This window comes from Oncorhynchus masou, chromosome 33 (genome assembly GCF_036934945.1).
Source record: "Oncorhynchus masou masou isolate Uvic2021 chromosome 33, UVic_Omas_1.1, whole genome shotgun sequence".
Taxonomy (NCBI): Eukaryota; Metazoa; Chordata; class Actinopteri; order Salmoniformes; family Salmonidae; genus Oncorhynchus; species Oncorhynchus masou.
The window spans coordinates 21,633,210-21,653,216 of NC_088244.1; the positions used below are offsets into that span (position 1 = coordinate 21,633,210).

Here is a 20,007-nt window from a genome sequence, read left to right on the forward strand (position 1 = left end):
GTACTATAGAGGCACAAAACAAGCTAGAGGAAAAGCAAAAAGAACTGGAGGACCAACCATATACAAGAACAATCTAATGTAATAAATTACAAAAAAAAGCAAACTAGATGGAGTATGTCGAAAAATGCATCACATTTGTCCTTAATCTTCAACACAGGAACGCCACCAAAAATAATTGGTAGAAACTCACTACTAAAGACAGTCATTCAGGACTCTCCAACTTTTTTTAAAAAAAGAGGAAGCTAAACATTTTAAGCAGATGTTTTATTTTTTTCTTTCTTTTCTCTCCCACTGAATGATGAAGGATTAAAGGATTTTATTTCCTAATAAATAAATGAATGAGTTAACAAATCCCTAAAAGATTTGTGCGAAGGCCAAATTACAGAGAAATAACTTCGAGGCTATTAAATCCTTTCAGTCTGGAAAAACTCCAGGGCTTCATGGTATACCGGTAAAGGTACAGTATATCAACTATTTTTTTGATGTACTCAAAGCTCAATTTTTAGGTTACTTTAACTAGTCTGTCAGGTACTCAGCAAGAAGTTCTGATTTCACTGTTACTAAAACAAGACCCAGATAATTTGTCTGGCCTCTGGATTAAAACCCAATTATGGCGTGCACCATATTACGTAGTGTATCTTTAAAATATACAACTTTTACATTACCCTGCAATTTACCTATAAAATGGGCTGATGATGAGGTATACATGCAGTGCCTTAACATCTTATGGCTGGGGGCAGTAGTAAGTAGCTTGGATGAATAAGGTGTCCAGAGTAAATTGCCTTCTACTCAGTCCCAGAAGCTAAGATATGCATATTATTGGTATATTTGGATAGAAAACACTCTGAAGTTTCTAAAACTGTTTGAATGATGTCTGTGAGTATAACATAACTCATATGGCAAGCAAAAACCTGAGAACAAATCCAACCAGGAAGTGGGAAATCTGAGGTTTGTAGTTTTCAACTCTTGGCCTATCGAATACACAGTGGGATATTGGTCATATTGCACTTCCTATGGCTTCCACTAGATGTCAACAGTCTTTAGAACCTTGTTTGATGCTTCTACTGTGAAGTGGGGCCGAATGAGAGGGGAATGAGTCAGGGCTCTGGCAGAGTGCCATGAGCTGACCACGCTCTGTTCCATTGCATTTCTACAGACAAATGAATTCTCCAGCTGGAACATTATTGAAGATTTATGTTAAGAAAGTATTCACAACCCTTTACTTTTTCCACATTTTGTTGTTACAGCCTGAATTTCAAATGTATAAAATGTTGATTTTGTGTCACTGATCTACATACAATACCCCATCATGGTCAAAGTGAATTTGTGTTGTTGTTGAAATGTCTTGAGTCCATTCTGTGTTCAATAATAGTAGTTAACATGATTTTTTAACAATGACCACATCTCTGTAGACCACACACAATTATCTGTAAGACCCATCAATTGAGGAGGGAATTTCAAGCACAGATTCAACCACAAAAATTAGAGAGGTTTTTCAAGGCCTCGTAAAGAAGGTAGGTGTAAAAAAATATATATAAAAAATAAACCTTCATATCCCTTTGAGCATGGTGAAGTTATTAATTAGACTTTGGATGGTGAATCAATACACACAGTCACTACAAAGATACAGACGTCCTTCCTAACTCACAAGCCGGAGAGGAAGGAAATTGCTCAGGATTTCACCATGAGGCCAAAGGTGATTTTAAAACAGTTACAGAGTTGAATGGTTGTGATATGAGAAAACTGAGAATGGATCAACAACATTGTAGATACCTTACAATATTAACCTTAATCACAATTTGATTAATTTGATTGAAAGAAGACACCTGCACATAATATAAATACTCCATAACATGCATCCTGTTTATAACAAGGCACTTAAGTAATACTGTAAAAAATGTGGCAAAGAAATTAACTTTTTGTCCTGAATACAAAGCACTATGTTGGGGGTAAATCCAACACAACACATCTGTGAGGACCGATGCAGGAGACGAGAAGCAAGTACAGGGAGTGAACATTTAATGGAAAACGGACATCAAACAAAACAAGAACAGCGTCTGGACAGGGGGAACAAAATTACCTTACGACAATAATGCTGACACTGGGAACAAAACTGAGGAACAGACAAATATAGAAGAGGCGGTCAACAACGTAAAGGAGTCCAGGTGAGTCCAATGATCGCTGATGCGTGTAATTATGGTGACATGTGTGCGTAATGAAGGGCCCTCAAGCGCCAGATAGGGGGAGCGGGAGCAGGCGTGACAGTACCTCACCATCTAAGGGCGCCACCCGGCGTCCCACCGGAGCAAGCCTGACGGGCCGGCCGAGGCATGACAGATATGGAGGGGGCGGTCAACAACATAAAGGAGTCCAGGTGAGTCCAATGAGCGCTGATGCGTGTAATTATGGTGATATGTGTGCGTAATTAAGGGCCCTCAAGCACCAGATAGGGGGAGTGGGAGCAGGCGTGACAGTACCTCACCATCTATAGGATTTCACCCGACGTCCAACCTGGGCAAGCCTGACGGGACGGCCAAGGCATGGGCGCTGGACAAGCCGGCTGAGGTATATAAGCCCGACGAGCCGGCTGAGGCGTGGGAGCCCGACGGGCCGGCTGAGGAGTGGGAGCCCTACGGGTCGGCCGAGGCGTGGGAGCCCAACGAGCCAGCTGAGGCATGACATGGGATGGGAGCCTGCCGAGCCAACCGAAGCAAGGAAACCTCTCGAGCCAGCTAAGGCGTGGAAGCCCTAAGAGCCAGCTGAGGCACCCCTGGTTCCATCGGTGGTGGCACCCGGACCCAACGTCACCACCAACAACAAAAAACAAGAACTCTCTGATGCTTCAAATAGTGGTGTCAGCATTCTGTGAGGACCAATGCTGGAGAAGAGAAGCAAGTATTTGTTACTTTTATTTCTTACTTTTTTAGGTATTTTTGTTAAAACTGCATTGTTGGTTAAGGGCTTGTAAGTGAGCATTTCACTGTAATACACCTGTTGTATTTGGTGCATGTGACAAATTAAATTTGATTTGAAGTACAGGGAGTGAACATTTAATGGAGAACGGGGTCATTGTCCATTTATACTGATAACAAGTTCAAACAGGTGCCACTAATACAGGTAATGAGTGGAGGATAGAGGAGCCTCTGAAAGAAGAAGTTACAGGTCTGTGAGAGCCAGAAATCTTGCTTGTTTATAGGTGACCAAATACTTATTTTCCACCATAATTTGCAAATAAATTCATTTAAAAAATCCTACAAGGTGATTTTCAGGATTTTTTTTCTCATTTTGTCTGTCATAGTTGAAGTGTATCTATGATGAAAATTACAGGCCTCTATCATCTTTTTAAGTGGGAGAACTTGCACAATTGGTGGCTGACTAAATACTTTTTTGCCCCACTGTATATCCACAGTAAAGGGAGTCCTGTATCGACATAACCTGAATGGCCGCTCAGCAAGGAAGAAGCCACTGCTCCAAAACCGTCATTAAAAAAGCCAGACTATGGTTTGCAACTGCATATGGGGACAAAGATCATACGTTTCGGAGAAATGTGTTCTGGTCTGATGAAACAAAACTAGAACTGTTTGGCCATAGTGACCATCGTTACATTTGGAGGAAAAAGGGGGAGGCTTGCAAGCCGAAGAACACCATCCAAACAGTGAAGCACGGGGGTGGCAGCATCATGTTGTGGGGGTGCTTTGCTGAAGGAAGGACTGGTGCACTTCACAAAATAAATGGCATCATGAGGCAGGAGAATTATGTGGATATATTGAAGCAACATCTCAAGACATCAGTCAGGAAGTTAAAACTTGGTCGCAAATGGGTCTTCCAAATGGACAATGACCCCAAGCATACTTCCAAAGTTGTGGCAAAATGGCTTAAAGACAACAAAGTCAAGGTATTGGAGTGGCCATCACAAAGCCCTGACCTCAATCCTATAGAAAATGTGTGGGCAGAACTGAAAAAGTGTGTGCAAACAAGGAGGTCTACAAACCTGACTCAGTTACACCAGCTCTGTCAGGAGGAATGGGCCAAAATTCACCCAACTTATTGTGGGAAGCTTGTGGAAGGCTACCCAAAACGTTTGACCAAAGTTAAACAATTTAAAGGCAATGTTACCAAATACTAATGGAGTGTATGTACTTCTGACCCAGTGGGAATGTGATGAAAGAAATAAAAACTGAAATAAATCATTATCTCTACTATTATTCTGACATTTCACATTCTTAAAATAAAGTAGTGATCCTTAATTGCCCATAGACAGGGAATTTTTACTTGGATTAAATGTCAGGAATTGTGAAAAACTGAGTTAAAAAGTGTTTGGCTAAGGTGTATGTAAACTTCTGACTTGTATGTGATAAGGAGGTGAAGATTTCCCAGTTAGCTGACGACACAACCCTGTTTTTGAGAAATGAAAATCAGGTTCCAGTAACCCTACATACAGTAGAGCAATTCTCTCAAGTGTCATGTTTGGTTTTGAATATTGCAAAATGTGAAATTTTACCACTTAAAGCACTTTTAGCACTTAAAGACACAGTGAGTCCTGAAATTTCTGTCAACGATGTTGTAACCTACTGAAAATTACCCGAAATACTAATGAAATTAAAGATATTAATGTCAATCCCTTAATTATTCCTGTTAAATTTGCAACATTTCAAAAACAAGCTCTAATGTGCTGGTCCTTGATATACAAGCACAACTTCTCTCCATATAAATGTTTTATTTGGAATAACGGTGATTTTAGATATAGAAATAAAACCTTATCTTTCCATTTTTAGTTTTCCAATAACATCTTTGGTTAGTCAACTTATAAATGATAATGGTAATCTTAATATGTACAATGAATTATTAGCCAAATATAGCTTTGTTATGTTGTGTAAGGAATATGACATTTTAAAGAAAGCTATTCCCAATGGAATCTTTACTTTACTGAAGGATCGATCAAGCTTTCGATTATATGCACTAAGTTGTGTAGAAATGAATGGCATTAATATATTTGAAATGTAAGAACAATTTAGTCAGAGACATTACAAACAGGAAGTTTACCCCTGCTGCAAGTTTCCAATGGGCATCATCATTTTATGTGAAATGACAACATGGGTGGACTAATTAACATAAATATTTGTTAACTAATAAAGTAAGAAAAGTCTCTTTCAAGAGGGGGGGGGGGAATGTTTCAATACAATATTACATAACATCTCTAAAATAAAGAAAAAGCTCATTATCAAAGAAGTGTCTACAGTATTTGTGACCGACCGGCTCGATTTGGTCTTATGCAGCAATATTTGAAACAGTGTTTGTTACATTGGATAGAATTTGAGACACAACAGAGCTAGAAAATTGTATATCATACACCACAACAATGGGAAAGTAATTCTGCTTTGAAAGTTTAATAACTTTTGAGAAAATGGCCCTTAAATGTTTTGGTAAACCTACTGAAGAGCTATTCTTTGTCTACACCCATTCAGCTTCTTTTACACCCTCTTAAGCCTTATCCCCACCCATCTCTTTAAGGATTCACATGTGAGCCCATGTACTAAACAACCAAAGCTTTCAAGTCTAAAGGCTGGTTTATACTACGTCTATCGACAGTTGTCGCAGTGACATCATAAACATTCTATTGTCGCCAGACATCAAAGTTGTCGTTGTCTTTATGAAAAAGTATAATCACAAAAACAATTGCCTGCATGACATTGGCAGCACTGGTGGTCCAAAATAGCATAACTAGTGTATTTTAACACCAATAAACCCACCCATTTAAAAATTATTTTAGTTTATGTCAATCTAACAAAAAAGCAACTTTCTAAACAATGTTTCAGTTCGCTTCTAGCTTGTTAGCCAGCTAGCTAATGTTAAGTTAGCTGGCTAGCCAGTTCAAATAATGACAATATTATATAGCTGACAACGTCTTCACTTTAGCTCATTTGTCTTCATTATTATGGAAAAATAACTCACAACAAGATCATTATTTACAAGTTAATGGCGAGCCAATTACAGAAAATAGCTTACGGTTGTGACTGTTGAGACAAAATAAAAGCAAGGCATTCTACCAGAGAATTTTAGAACCTGGACCCTGTCTCGTTGGCCTAACGTTATAACCTAATTTGAACCACATTGTTAGCCCACAAAATGTTATGTGTTATTACATACAGCCGGGAAGAACTATTGGGTATCAGAACTCACCAGTATTACCAGAGAGACATCAGGGATTGTAAACATAAAATGTATCATGGAAACATAGCTCTCCCGGCATATACTGTCGGAGTCGGACCAGCCATCTGGATTCTCAGTCTTTGGGTCGACAGGAATAAAAATCTCTCCGGGAAAAAGAAGGGGGGGGGGGTGTATGTTTCATGATTAACGACTCATGGTGTAATTGTAATCACATACAGAAACTCAACTCCTCAACTCAACCCGAACTAGAATACCTCACAATCAAATGCCGACCGTATTATCTCCCAAGAGGATTCTCTTGGGTTATTGTCACAGCTGTGTATATCCCCCCTCAAGCCGATACTATGACGGCCCTCAAGGAACTTCACACAAGCATTTCGCTACACCCGCAATATCATCTGCTAAACACGTGTATGTGACAAATAAAATGTGATTTTATTTAATCCCAACTCATAATGTTACTAACCTGCATGAATCTTCAGGTTAGCTAGCCAACCAGGTTCAATGTTAGCAAGCTAGCTAACATTAGGCTATAACTAGCAATGCAAATGGCTCTGATACAAATAATATTACTCCACAGATCATACACGTAAGTAACGTTAACTAGCGAGACAGCCAGCTAACATTAGCTAGCTAGCGAACAGTATGCTTTAACTTGTAATGAATACGTCTTTCTGACAAAATTAGTATTTTTATACTATACTTTTATAGTATACTATATCTGAAAATGTCAAAATTTATCAAAATGTAATTTTTTTGTGTCTCTCTGGATTTATTGTATTTTGGGGGGTATTTTGTTATGTTTGATATTTGTATATTGTTTTGTACAATGTTCGAGCTATGCATCATTTTATTTTCTCACAAAAAATGAGTAATTTACCAGTAGAAGGGCCATTCAACTGAATTTTTTTCCTGTCATATGTGGTAAATACCACCTTCCCACTTGGTTATGAACGAGTTGTTATTATCAATGAAAATACATTTATTCAAAAAATACAAGGTCGACGGGAAGAGGCAAGTCTGTCAGACCATTCTAGCCAATGAGAGAACAGACAGGCATAATGGTTTCCACTAGTTACCACAGCCACAAAGTCAAAATAATCAACATTCATCATAACAAAAATGTGCATATTGGTTTAATTTAAGGTCTGGGTTATGAATAAGCTTAGCAGTGTGGTTACGGTTTGGGTTAGGTTTAAAATCACATTTTAAGAAGATACGTTGTAGACTTCTACAGGGCAGGGTTTATGACTTTGTGGCTGTGGTAACTAGTGATGACCAGGCACAACACCGATATTAAGTGTTTTTTCTCAAAGTTGCCGGTATGTCATGTGTCCTACTTATATCGCACAACACCGATATTAAGTGTTTTTTCTCAAAGTTGCCGGTATGTCATGTGTCCTACTTATATCGCACAACACCGATATTAAGTGTTTTTTCTCAAAGTTTCCGGTATGTCATGTGTCCTACTTATATCAGTACACTCGTAACAACCTAATCATTACGAAACTTCTACTCGATCAAATAATCCACACGTAGCAAATAAGCCATTACATTTTTTGTTAACCAAATTCGACACTGTCTCATTGACCTCCATACAAAAAGTATTCGCTTGGTGAGCGGAAAAAACGCTACCTGCTGGAGAAGACAGCTTTGGGGCAGTTATACCTCTTGTTTCGCCTCTTCCTCTCTTCATGAGCGCTCAATCAAGCTCCAGCTCTTGAGATGGAAAAAAGTCGCGCGAGAAGTACGCACAATGCTCGCGAGGTCAATGGTGTGTGAAAGGCATGGACAAATATTTTTTAAACTATACCAAGATAGACCATAGCCTGTCGTTTCCAATGGGAACAGAAGAGTCATAGTGGCCAGAAAAAGCAAGGAGATGGGAAGAACCAAGCAAGAGATAGCGAGATCGGCCAGTGCTAGCATATATCGGCATATTTTCGTTAGGGAACGCCCACTCTGAAGTGCGCGTGTGCAATAACTCAATTTGCCTTTTCACTCCTTCTAAACTACGCAATTTTTTACAAATTTGGCAAAGGCTAAAGGCTACAAAACTCATTCCACTCTGTTCATAACATATTCTAGTTTTGGGATCAGAAAACTGTATTGAGATCAAATGTTTCATCGATGAGAAAATGTGCAGAATGTAGGAGAAAATCGATCTCCTTCCATCTTCTCCCACTGCAGGCCCCTGAGCTTACTCTCACTACCATATTTGGTAGTGAATGGGAAACGTCAAGCAAATGCTTCATATTTATACATCCAGTGAAATATCTGTCTTATTGTTCTATTTGTGGCATAGAGCTAGGACTCATCTTTGTATCTGCCATTATAGGGTCTGTGATACCATGGTCAGCGCCATAGAGCTGTGAGGAGGAGCTCTGTGTGTCCGGAAGTAATTTAGCCATTCATTGTAGTCATTGTGCTCTATAGAGTTGCTATTTTCAAAAGTTTTCATGTGTCAATTAACTTGTGACATTCCTGGATTACTCATTATATTAATAAAGTTTAATTTAATCAACAGATAAGACAGTCCGTTGAAAAAATATAGTCTAGAGTAGCCTCAACAGCACTCTGTAGGGTAGTGGCCATGGTGTAGCCAGGGGACATCTAGTTTCCGTCCTCCTCTGGGTACATTGACTTCAATACAAAACCTATGACGCACCTGGTTCTCACACCCTTCCATAGACTTAAACAGTAATTATGACAACTTCCGGAGGACGTCCTCCAACCAATCAGAGCTCTTGCAGCATGAACTAACATATTGTCCATGCAATCAAAGGATCAGAGAATGAATGTAGTACTGAAAGCAGAAGCTACAGCTAGCTAGCACTGAGGTGCATACAATGTGGTGAGTAGTTGACAAAGAGAGAAACAATAGTTTAACAGTTTTTAACCAATTATTTTATTTAAAAATGCAGCTAGCTAGTTTAGCCTACTCAAACACCTGGCTCAAACAGACGAATGCTATGTTAGCTAGCTGGCTATGGCTATCCAACACTGGAATTATTTCAAGTCGAGGTAAGCTTTTATAAATGTATTGCTACCGGGGCCTGCCGGTGTAACTGCTAAACTGACTGCATGATTTCGGCGAGTTTACTAATGCATTAGTTCTAGTAGCTATGTTGACTATAATATTAGGTAATATGGTGACAACGATGTAGGCTTTGTGTAGCGGTTAGTGTTATGATATAAAGGTTTGGCTTGGAAAGTTTTTTTTGCCTGGTCACATACAGCTGATGTGTTGTGAACTGAAGTCCACAAGCGAAGGGAAAAGGTGAGAGGAGAGCGTATAGATGTGAGAAGGAATTATACAACGAGCAAACTGATCATGCTGTTTATATGTGGCTGCTATGAAAGTGAACTGTGTTTGCATGTGATCAGGGGTGTATTCATTCTGCCGATTCTGTTTTTTTTCTTCTAAAAATGGAAGCAAACGGAACAAAATGGGGATAAACATACCTGAATTTGTCCAATAGAAACTCTCATTTGCAACTGTTGGACTAATGATTACACCCCAGATCAGCTAGATGCAGGCAAGAGTGTGCAAGGCGGATTTGAATGTGTCACTGTTTGTCACCTTGATTACTCAAAAATATATTTCGACCTGTGCACCCACATTATAGGCTAGGTTGTAGCAACCTCATGATGGGTATAGGGAAAATGTGAATATCATGTAGTAGCCTAAACCTAACGGTGTTACATTGAGCTGGGTGAATGGAATATGAATGACAGTCATCCAACAGTCATCCAATGTGCTGTAATAGAAATAAGGCCATGCTCATAAATAAAAAATTGCCCTCCCTCATCTTAAACGTTACCGACCGACCACCACTGCTGTGTACTGGCAGTGTTGGCAAAATCACTACATATCCCAGAGCCAAGCGGGGTGAGGCTGCCCGTTGTCACAGTTGCAAGACCAGTCAGTCCAAGACCAGCTAACACTACACCATTATTTCAGAGACTGAAACAAATAAATCCGATTACTTATATTTAAGGGGAGAAAATTTAAAAACCATCCCCGAAATCAGCTATAACTGTCAATAGTAAAACAAAGCTTACAACGTTTGAGTGAAACCTGAATACCAAAAATGGTAAAGTTGCTTCCTGACATGGAAGATTCCTACTCACCACTCTGAGGTGATCTCCATTTTAAAGTAGTACATTTTCTTCTTCATTGGCTGATTTCCTCCCAATTCAAAAGAATCTCCACCCAATTGACTACTTTCAAATGATGGAAGCCCTCAGTGGCAATGTCCATGCCAAACGGATTATATGCATGATGAGTCGTCTTTCTGGTGAAAGGTGCATCTACATAAAGCCTTTTGGAAGTATAGCTACAAAAATTCAAGTAACCACAAAAGCTGCCGTCTGTGCTCAAACAATAGCCTACCAATAAGTAGTCCTCCTACCTAACCTTTGTGGACTTAATAATTTATATATAGACACACATATGCATATATATATATATATACATACATACATACATAGTGGGGAAAAAAAGTATTTAGTCAGCCACCAAATGTGCAAGTTCTCCCACTTAAAAAGATGAGGCCTGTAATTTTCATCATAGGTACACTTCAACTATGACAGACAAAATGAGAAAAAGAAAATCCAGAAAATCACATTGTAGGATTTTTAATGAATTTATTTGCTAAATATGGTGGAAAATAAGTATTTGGTCAGTAACATAAGTTTATCTCAATACTTTGTTATATACCCTTTGTTGGCAATGACAGAGGTCAAACATTTTCTGTAAGTCTTCACAAGGTTTTCACACACTGTTGCTGGTATTTTGGCCCATTCCTCCATGCAGATCTCCTTTAGAGCAATGATGTTTTGGGGCTGTTGCTGGGCAACACGGACTTTCAACTCCCTCCAAAGATTTTCTATGGGGTTGAGATCTGGAGACTGGCTAGGCCTCTCCAGGACCTTGAAATGCTTCTTACGAAGCCACTCCTTCGTTGCCCGGGCGGTGTGTTTGGGATCATTGTCATGCTGAAAGACCCAGCCACGTTTCATCTTCAATGCCCTTGCTGATGGAAGGAGGTTTTCACTCAAAATCTCACGATACATGGCCCCATTCATTCTTTCCTTGACACGGATCAGTTGTCCTGGTCCCTTTGCAGAAAAACAGCCCCAAAGCATGATGTCTCCACCCCATGTTTCACAGTAGGTATGGTGTTGCCTTGGATGCAACTAAGCATTCTTTGTCCTCCAAACACGACGAGTTTAGTTTTTACCAAAAAGTTGTATTTTGGTTTCATCTGACCATATGACATTCTCCCAATCTTCTTCTGGATCATCCAAATGCTCTCTAGCAAACTTTAGACGGGCCTGGACATGTACTGACTTAAGCAGGGGGACACGTCTGGCACTGCAGGATTTAAGTTCCTGGCGGAGTAGTGTGTTACTGATGGTAGGCTTTGATACTTTGGTCCCAACTCTCTGCAGGTCATTCACTAGGTAACCCCATGTGGTTCTGGGATATTTGCTCACCGTTCTTGTGATCATTTTGACCCCACGGGGTGAGATCTTGCGTGGAGCCTAAGATCGAGGGATATTATCATGGGTCTTGTATGTCTTCCATTTCCTAATAATTGCTCCCACAGTTGATTTCTTCAAATCAAGCGGCTTACCTATTGCAGATTCAGTCTTCCCAGCCTGGTGCAGGTCTACAATTTTGTTTCTGGTGTCCTTTGACAGCTCTTTGGTCTTGGCCATAGTGGAGTTTGGAGTGTGACTGTTTGAGGTTGTGGACAGGTGTCTTTTATACTGATAACAAGTTCAAACAGGTGCTATTAATACAGGTAACGAGTGGAGGACAGAGGAGCCTCTTAAAGAAGAAGTTACAGGTCTGTGAGAGCCAGAAATATTGCTTGTTTGTAGGTGACCAAATACTTATTTTCCACCATATTTTGCAAATAAATTAATAAAAAATCCTACAATGTGATTTTTCTTTTCTTATTTTGTCTGTCATAGTTGAAGTACCTATGATGAAAATTACAGGCCTCTCATCTTTTTAAGTGGGAGAACTTGCACAATTGGTGGCTGACTAAATACTTTTTTGCCCCACTGTACGTACGTACACACACACACACACACACACACACACACACACACACACACACACACACACACACACATCAAAATAACTTATAAATGCCTCATGAGCTAAATTCAATTGTCTTACCACCATCAGAACCCAAAATATAAGATTGTTTTACTCCAATGTTTGTAAACAATAAAATTGAAAACAAACGCTGTATAGCCTAGCTTTGAATTTGAGCACACCAACAAATGCTACTTAGCTAAACCATTAAACATTGTTACCAGTAGGACAGCAGGTGGCAACAAAGCCCACTTATTCCAAGAAAGCACTTTCACAAGACAGGTTGGTCAGACCTGTTTTAATTGTTTTCTTTAAGACATTAACAATCAATTTACTGTATGTACAATATGTAAACAAGAGCACGTGAGACAAAAAAAGGGGACAAATAAACATGCTCAGTATAATAATAACTCTTGTAGTTTCCTTTACCCTCCAACACGCTTTATCAGTCCGAAGTAACCACAACAACGAAGGTAGATGCGAGAAATAGATCTGACAGAGTCCGAACAGAGGGTCCTAGTGACATTCATAAGAAGTCTTATAATGCATTTTCAAATACAACTGTTTTCCAGAGTTGAGCTGTTTCAAGACATTTGGAACATTCACAAACAGTGCTATAAAAAAGAGAACCTCATATGCTTGTTGTAGCACTATAAATATTGTCCATGTGTCTTCTTACAAAAACATTGTACAGTTTTAGCCATTATGTTGTTTTTTTTTTATACATCACAGTTGGTTAAATTCTATGTAAACACTGAGTTACTATATAATATGAGTATGAACCAACAATGCACACACAGGGGGAGAGATTGATAACTTAATGACAATTGACTAAATTATGAAATATTTTAAACTGTATTGACAATGTAGAATTTATATTTTAAATCTGTTGGGTGTCCCAAAAATGGCTGGCACAATAATGTGCCGTTTCACTTCCGTTGGCAAATAACTATAAAGACTTGGGGTATATTTTAAAGAGCAGCATCACAGTTTAAGATTGTCTAAAGGAAAATTCCAGCCAAATGATGCAATACGCAGCATCATACTAGCTGCATTTCTGTATTTTAACATTTACATATCTTAAACTTGATTGCTGACATGCAAATCATTTTGGGACTATATAAACCATGGGCTAATGAAACAAATACTAAAAGATTTTGGGTGGAGTTTTCCTTTAAGAGTGCTGTCAGAATACAGAAAACTTTGATGTCTGATCTTTTGATGGGCTCTCCTGTAGATACCTATATCGTTAAGGTAGGTGGTAAGAGGGACATCAAATGGGGATGAAAGGAGGAGAGAGGTAATGAAAATGTATTACATCCAGATGAAATACAGTCACAAGGACAAGGTAAGTAACTCCTTCAGTCTAGGGCACAGACTTTGAGGAGGATGAAAGAAGGCTTGAAATATCAGATCACGAAGCAGACATTGAACAAATCGAGACGGGACAAGTCAGCTGAATCACAGAGGAGCAGGCCTTCATGCAAAGAGTGTCCATGGCATTTAAAAGCCCTGAGCCTGACTAGGAGAGGTTGAGGGTGTTTGGTGGTTTAATTGCCTCTGTGGTCATACTGAGATTCGGTCGACATTCCCAGATTAGTTGGTTGCAGAGAGATTTGGTCTATTGTACATATCCTCTAGTCCCTTTCCGACAGATACATACATTTAACAGAATGTAGGATTGTAGGGTAAAAATGTGTGAGTGCAGTGTAGTGGTTAGGGCACAGTAACAGAGGCCCTGTCCTTGCATTTGTCCACGCTGCAGGTAGGAGAGGAGCCTTTGTCTGTGGGGGCAGATGCTGTATCAGAGGGGGGCTGGTCGCTGGAAGAGGGACCTGGTGGTTTGGCTGAGTAGTCAGAGGTTGACTCCACCTCTGGTTCCTGTTGAGAAGCTGTTGCTGTCAGAACAGAGGGAGGAGGACATGATACAAGTTTAGATAGTGAAATCCAGAGAAAGACGATGTGTATGTTTTTTTTTTTTGTGCGAGAGCAGGGACTTTTCTGCCATTGTAATCCTTGGGTGGGCCGCCTGAGTTTATTTGGGTCACGTAAGTCCAAAATTGTATATATTTTTTTAAATATATTTTCCAGGATGGAAAAATGAATCTATATATTTGTGACTATAATAATCTTTGAGAACTAACAATTTGTGATGCACCGATATAACATTTTTGGCCGATACCGATATCCAATATTTTCCTTGCCAAAAAAAACGATAGTGATACATTTTTTAGCGGCCTTTAAAGCATTCTAGTACAGTTAAATGCTTAAAAACACACACATGGATACAGCGATCTAAGGCACTGCATCTCAGAGCAAGAGACGTCACTACAGTCCCTGGTTAGAATCCAGGCTGTATCACATTCGGCCGTGATTGGCAGTCCCATAGGGCGGCACACAATTGGCCCAGCGTCGTCCGGTTTTGGCCGGGGTAGGACGTCATTGTAAATAATAATTTGTTCTTAAATTAACTGACTTGCCTAGTTAAATAAAGGTTACACACACACATACACACACACACACACACACACACCAAAAAGTTATTTTGTTGGCATTAACGTATTTCCCCATTACCAGTAAAGCATAATCAAAACCTATTTTTTTCACTTACTTGATGTGTTGTTAAGTTGTTAATTTGTTCAGTCGTTTTATTCTCAACCAGGATTTCTATGGAACACCGTTTGGGTCTTTGCGTGTCAAAACAAATACATTATTTAACACTATTTGACGTGTCAAATAAGTTTGCTGACCAACAGGACCTGAATATGACTACACTTCACATAATCATTTCATGCATTTTTTACGTAGTTATTACACATTGATTACACTGACTAATTTTTCATATGTCACAAGGATTCATCAATACGTATGCTATGATGCTGGTAAAGTTGTCTCGCGCACCTATAGTGTTGGTCATTAAAAAAAGCGAATGAATACGAAAATGTTCTTCCCCAAAAACATAGCAAAACGACAATCTGTTTCAGTAGCTATAGTTAGGTGTCATCATCTAAAATTACCATAATTCATAAGACAGTTCATATTTGATTAATGGTGGTCGGACCCATCTATGTGAAGCTAGTCACAATAAGGATTAGCCACAATAGTGGACTTCGCAGTTAGAATTCAAAATAAAAGGCGTAATTCTACTACTTGTGTTTATTTGCTTCACTGTCAATGACATACCTCTATTTTGAAGGCAAACCGCAAATTCCACTATTGTGCCTAATCCTTATTGTGGCTTGCTTCACCACACACCACCCGGTCCGGTCGAGCCTCTCTAGCCAGATTAAGATAGCTGGCTGCTTATAACGTTAGCTTTGGGCACCAGGGTTCAGTAGCTGGCTAGCTATTTATTTGCATGAACTGAAGTTCAATTTCAATAGGCAAACAACAAATACTTACTCACAAGGATTCCTAAATCATTGCTAAGAATAATGAAAATGACTGCAGTTTCTACTGGTCATTGTTTTCAGGCTGGTTGTATTGGTGTTAGCTAGGTACCAAACTAAAACTAGCTACCCCAGAAGTTGAGGTCGAACAAATTATGCTTTATTACCAACGCGGTATTGTAACCACATCGTTCATGGCCGGTGTTTGCTGACTTTGTTGTACAGCTTTGACAGTGCTACTGTATATTTTTGACACACAAATATACATACTATGGAACTCCGTTTGGGTGTCGTGAAGCTAATAGCAGTGACACAATTACTGTGTAACTTCGGCAGGGCAACATCTGAAAAATAGCACACTTGGTAGTGTTAACCGGTGCTCAACCAGTAGGCAAAAGCCAACATCACCCACGACAGACAACAGTTGATTGACAAGAGCAATGAATTTCATTAACTTGGCTTTAATGGATTTCGCCTTTGAGTTGTATTGCTGAAATGTTATTACTATTTCAAATGACTGCTTGACTTGTTAACTGCTCGATCCACACAGCAGACATTGTGAGCTTGTTTAGGAATGCTGTGTTGCACGTATAGCGCAACATTTTTACGTGGCATCATTACATCATGTACATTCATTATATAGGTATGCACGTCAGCTTTGACATCGGTTTTGTAAATCGGGCATTAAACTAAACATTGGCTGATACCGATGTTGACATTTTTAGCTAAAATCGTCCAATTCCAATATGTTAACTGATATATCGTGAAACTTTCTCTACTAACAATCACCTAAATAAAAACTAGACAGGCAGAATTAAATTCCCAAAACAATGAATTTAATAAATTCAGCAAAAAAAGAAACGGCCCTTTTTCAGGATCCTGTCTTTCAAAGACAATTCGTAAAAATCCAAATAACTTCACAGATCTTCATTGTAAAAGGTTTAAACACTGTTTCGCATGCTTGTTCAATGAACCATAAACAATTAATGAACATGCACCTGTGGAATGGTCGTTAATTGCCTACCGTCTGTAAGCTGTTAGTGTCTTAAGGTAGGACACTAAAGAGGCCGTTCTACTGTCTCTGAAAAACACCAAAAGAAAGATGTCCAGGGTCCAGGGTCCCTGCTCATCTGCGTGAATGTGCCTGAGGCATGCTGCAAGGAGGCATGAGGACTGCAGATGTGGCCTGGGCAATAAATTGCAATGTCCGTACTATGAGACGCCTAAGACAGCGCTACAGGGATCGTTACATCTGAACATCACACCTGCAGGACAGGTACAGGATGGCAATAACAACTGCCCAAGTTACACCAGGAACGCACAATCCCTCCATCAGTGCTGTCAACAATAGGCTGAGAGAGGCTGGACTGAGGGCTTGTAGGCCTGTGGTAAGGCAGGTCATCACCAGAAACAATGTCGCCTATGGGGACAAACCCACCGTCGCTGGACCAGACAGGACTGGCATCACCAGGTGTGGTGGTCGGATTTGTGTTTATCGTCGAAGGAATGAGCATTACACAGAGGCCTGTACTCTGGAGCGGGATCGATTTGGAGGTGGAGGGTCCGTCATGGTCTGGGGCGGTTTGTCACAGCATCATCGGACTGAGCTTGTTGTCATTGCAGGCAATCTCAACGCTGTGCGTTACAGGGAAGACATCCTTCTCTCTCATATGGTACCCTTCCTGCAGGCTCATCCTGACATGACCCTCCAGCATGACAATGCCACCAGTCATACTGCTCGTTCTGTGCGTGATTTCCTGCAAGACAGGAATGTCAGTGTTCTGCCACGGCCAGCGAAGAGTCCGGATCTCAATCCCATTGAGCACGTCTAGGACCTGTTGAGGGCTAGGGCCATTCCCCCCAGAAATGTCTGGGAACTTGCAGGTACCTTGGTGGAAGAGTGGGGTAACATCTCACAGCAAGAACTGGCACCGTCTCCCATGAGCCTCACCAAAATGTAACAAACGGAACAGTTCATAGCTGGATTCTTCACCGATCTTTTGTACCTTACACGGAAAATAAATGTTGTTTGGACCTCAAGTTCTGTGAGGTGGAAGAAATTCCTTTGTTCTCTATCATTAAGTTCACTCTGTCGTTATACTGTGTGGCCATGAGGAGATCCTCTCCTCAGGAATTTATAACCTCTCTCTGACCACAGCAGTCTGGTTGTAGGAGCAGAGAGCGGGGGATGGTGCTCGATGTACCCAAAGAGGGCAACGTCATGACACAACCCTGCAGGCGCGACACAGAACGCAGAAATAAAAATATAATTCATGCCTTACTTTTGACAAGCTTTTTTTGTTGGCAATCCAATATGTCCCATAAACATCACAAATGGTCCTTTTGTTCGATTAATTCCGTTGATATATATCCAAAATGTCCATTTATTTGGCGCGTTTGATCCGGTTCCAACTTGCGCAACGTGACTACAAAATATCTCAAAATTTACTTGTAAACTTTGCCAAAACATTACAAATTACTTTTGTAATACAACATGAGGTATTTTTTAACGTAAATAATCAATAAAATTGAAGACAGGATGATCTGTGTTCAATACAGGAGGAAAACAAACTGTAGCTAGCTTTCTGGTCACGCGCCTCTAACTAACTTCAAGTGACCCTCGTTCAAGATGGCCGTACTTCTTCATTACACAAAGGAATAACCTCAACATATTTCTAAAGACTGTTGACATCCAGTAGAAGCAATAGGAACTGCAAGAATGTCCCTTAGAAATGGATTCCCAATGAAAACCATTTGAAAAGAGTGAACCCCCCCAAAAAATCTGAATGGTTTGTCCTCGGGATTTCGCCTGCTAAATAAGTTCTGTTATACTCACAGACATGATTCAAACTGTTTTAAAAACTCCAGAGTATTTTCTATCCAATCTACTAATAATATGCATATCTTATCTTCTGGGGATGAGTAGCAGTTGAATTTGGGAATGCATTTCATCCGGACGTGAAAATACTGCCCCCTGTCACCAATAAGTTAATGCAGCTGGTGGCCACACCAGATACTGACTGTTACTGACTCCCCCCTTTGTTCAGGGACACATTATTCAATTTCTGTTAGTCACATGTCTGTGGAACTTGTTCAGTTTAAGTCTCAGTTGTTGAATCTTATGTTAATGCAAATATTTACTTACATACAGTGGGGCAAAAAAGTATTTAGTCAGCCACCAATTGTGCAAGTTCTCCCACTTAAAAATATGAGAGAGGCCAGTAATTTTCATCATAGGTACACTTCAACTATGACAGACAAAATTAGGAAAAAAAATCCAGAAAATCACATTGTAGGATTTTTAATGAATTTATTTGCAAATTATGGTGGAAAATAAGTATTTGGTCACCTACAAACAAGCAAGATTTCTGGCTCTCACAGACCTTTAAGACCTCTAGTGACTCCCCATCCTGCATGCGGGAGTGTAATCATCGACTGACACTAATTAGCATAACACAACGGACATAAATATTCCTAGAAAATATTCCTATTCATGAAAATCACAAGTAAAATATATTGAGACACAGCTTAGCGGCGGCAGGGTAGCCTAGTGGTTAGAGCGTTGGTCTTGTAACCGGAAGGTTGCAAGTTCAAACCCCCAAGCTGACAAGGCACAAATATGTCATTCTGCCCCTGAACAGGCAGTTAACCAACTGTTCTTATTTTCATTGAAAATAAGAATTTGTTCTTAACTGACTTGCCTAGTAAAATTAAGGAAAATTGAATTTAAAAAAATCACCCTGTCATCTCAGATTTTTAAAATATGCTTACCAGCAAAAGCTAGATACGCATTTGTGGAAGTTTATCGATAGCCTAGCATAGCATTTTGTCCAGCTAGCAGCAGGTAACTTGGTCACGGAAATCAGAAATTAAATCATTTACCTTTGATGAGCTTCAGATGTTTTCACTCACGAGACTCCCAGTTAGATGGCCAATGTTCATTTTTTCCAAAAATATTATTTTTGTAGGCGAATATTTTTGTAGGCGTTTTGCTGAGAAATCGACCGTAAATTACAGTCACGAAAACGCCGAAAAATATTCCAAATTAGCTCCATAATATCGACAGAAACATGGCAAACGCTGTTTATAATCAATCCTCAAGGTGTTTTTCAAATATCTATTCGATAATATATCCACTGGGACAATTGGTTTTTCAGTAGGTCCGATTGGAATAATGGCTACCTCTGTATTTTATGCGAGAGTCACTCTGAGAGTCATCAGGTGACCACTTACACAATGTAGCCACTTACGGGTATTCTTCAACATAAATGCGTAAAACTACGTCACAATGCTGTAGACACCTTGGGGAATACGTAGAAAAAGTAATCAGGT

General features: G+C 39.7%; 1 protein-coding gene and 1 long non-coding RNA gene across 6 annotated transcripts in view; both read right to left on the reverse strand.

The window, feature by feature from the left end:
* Nucleotides 1-289: 289 nt before the first annotated feature.
* LOC135528002 (uncharacterized) lies at nucleotides 290-8,066 on the reverse strand. Of its 2 annotated transcripts, XR_010453494.1 has the most exons (3): nucleotides 7,807-8,066; nucleotides 6,181-6,312; nucleotides 290-2,878 (listed from the first exon to the last, which is right to left on the reverse strand). It is a non-coding gene; the product is annotated as an uncharacterized LOC135528002 (long non-coding RNA). The 2 variants fall into 2 exon arrangements; XR_010453493.1 differs by lacking the exon at nucleotides 7,807-8,066 and having other exon boundaries at nucleotides 6,181-7,796.
* A 4,503-nt stretch (nucleotides 8,067-12,569) lies between these two features.
* Nucleotides 12,570-20,007, reverse strand: part of LOC135528003 (MYND-type zinc finger-containing chromatin reader ZMYND8-like) — a 34,754-nt gene continuing 27,316 nt past the window's right edge. For all 4 annotated transcript variants that reach the window (XM_064956751.1, XM_064956748.1, XM_064956750.1 and 1 more), the window contains one exon: nucleotides 12,570-14,184. In XM_064956751.1, coding sequence (XP_064812823.1) covers nucleotides 14,003-14,184 — 182 coding nt within the window. In that variant the 3' untranslated portion in view covers nucleotides 12,570-14,002. The remainder of the gene's footprint in view (nucleotides 14,185-20,007) is intronic.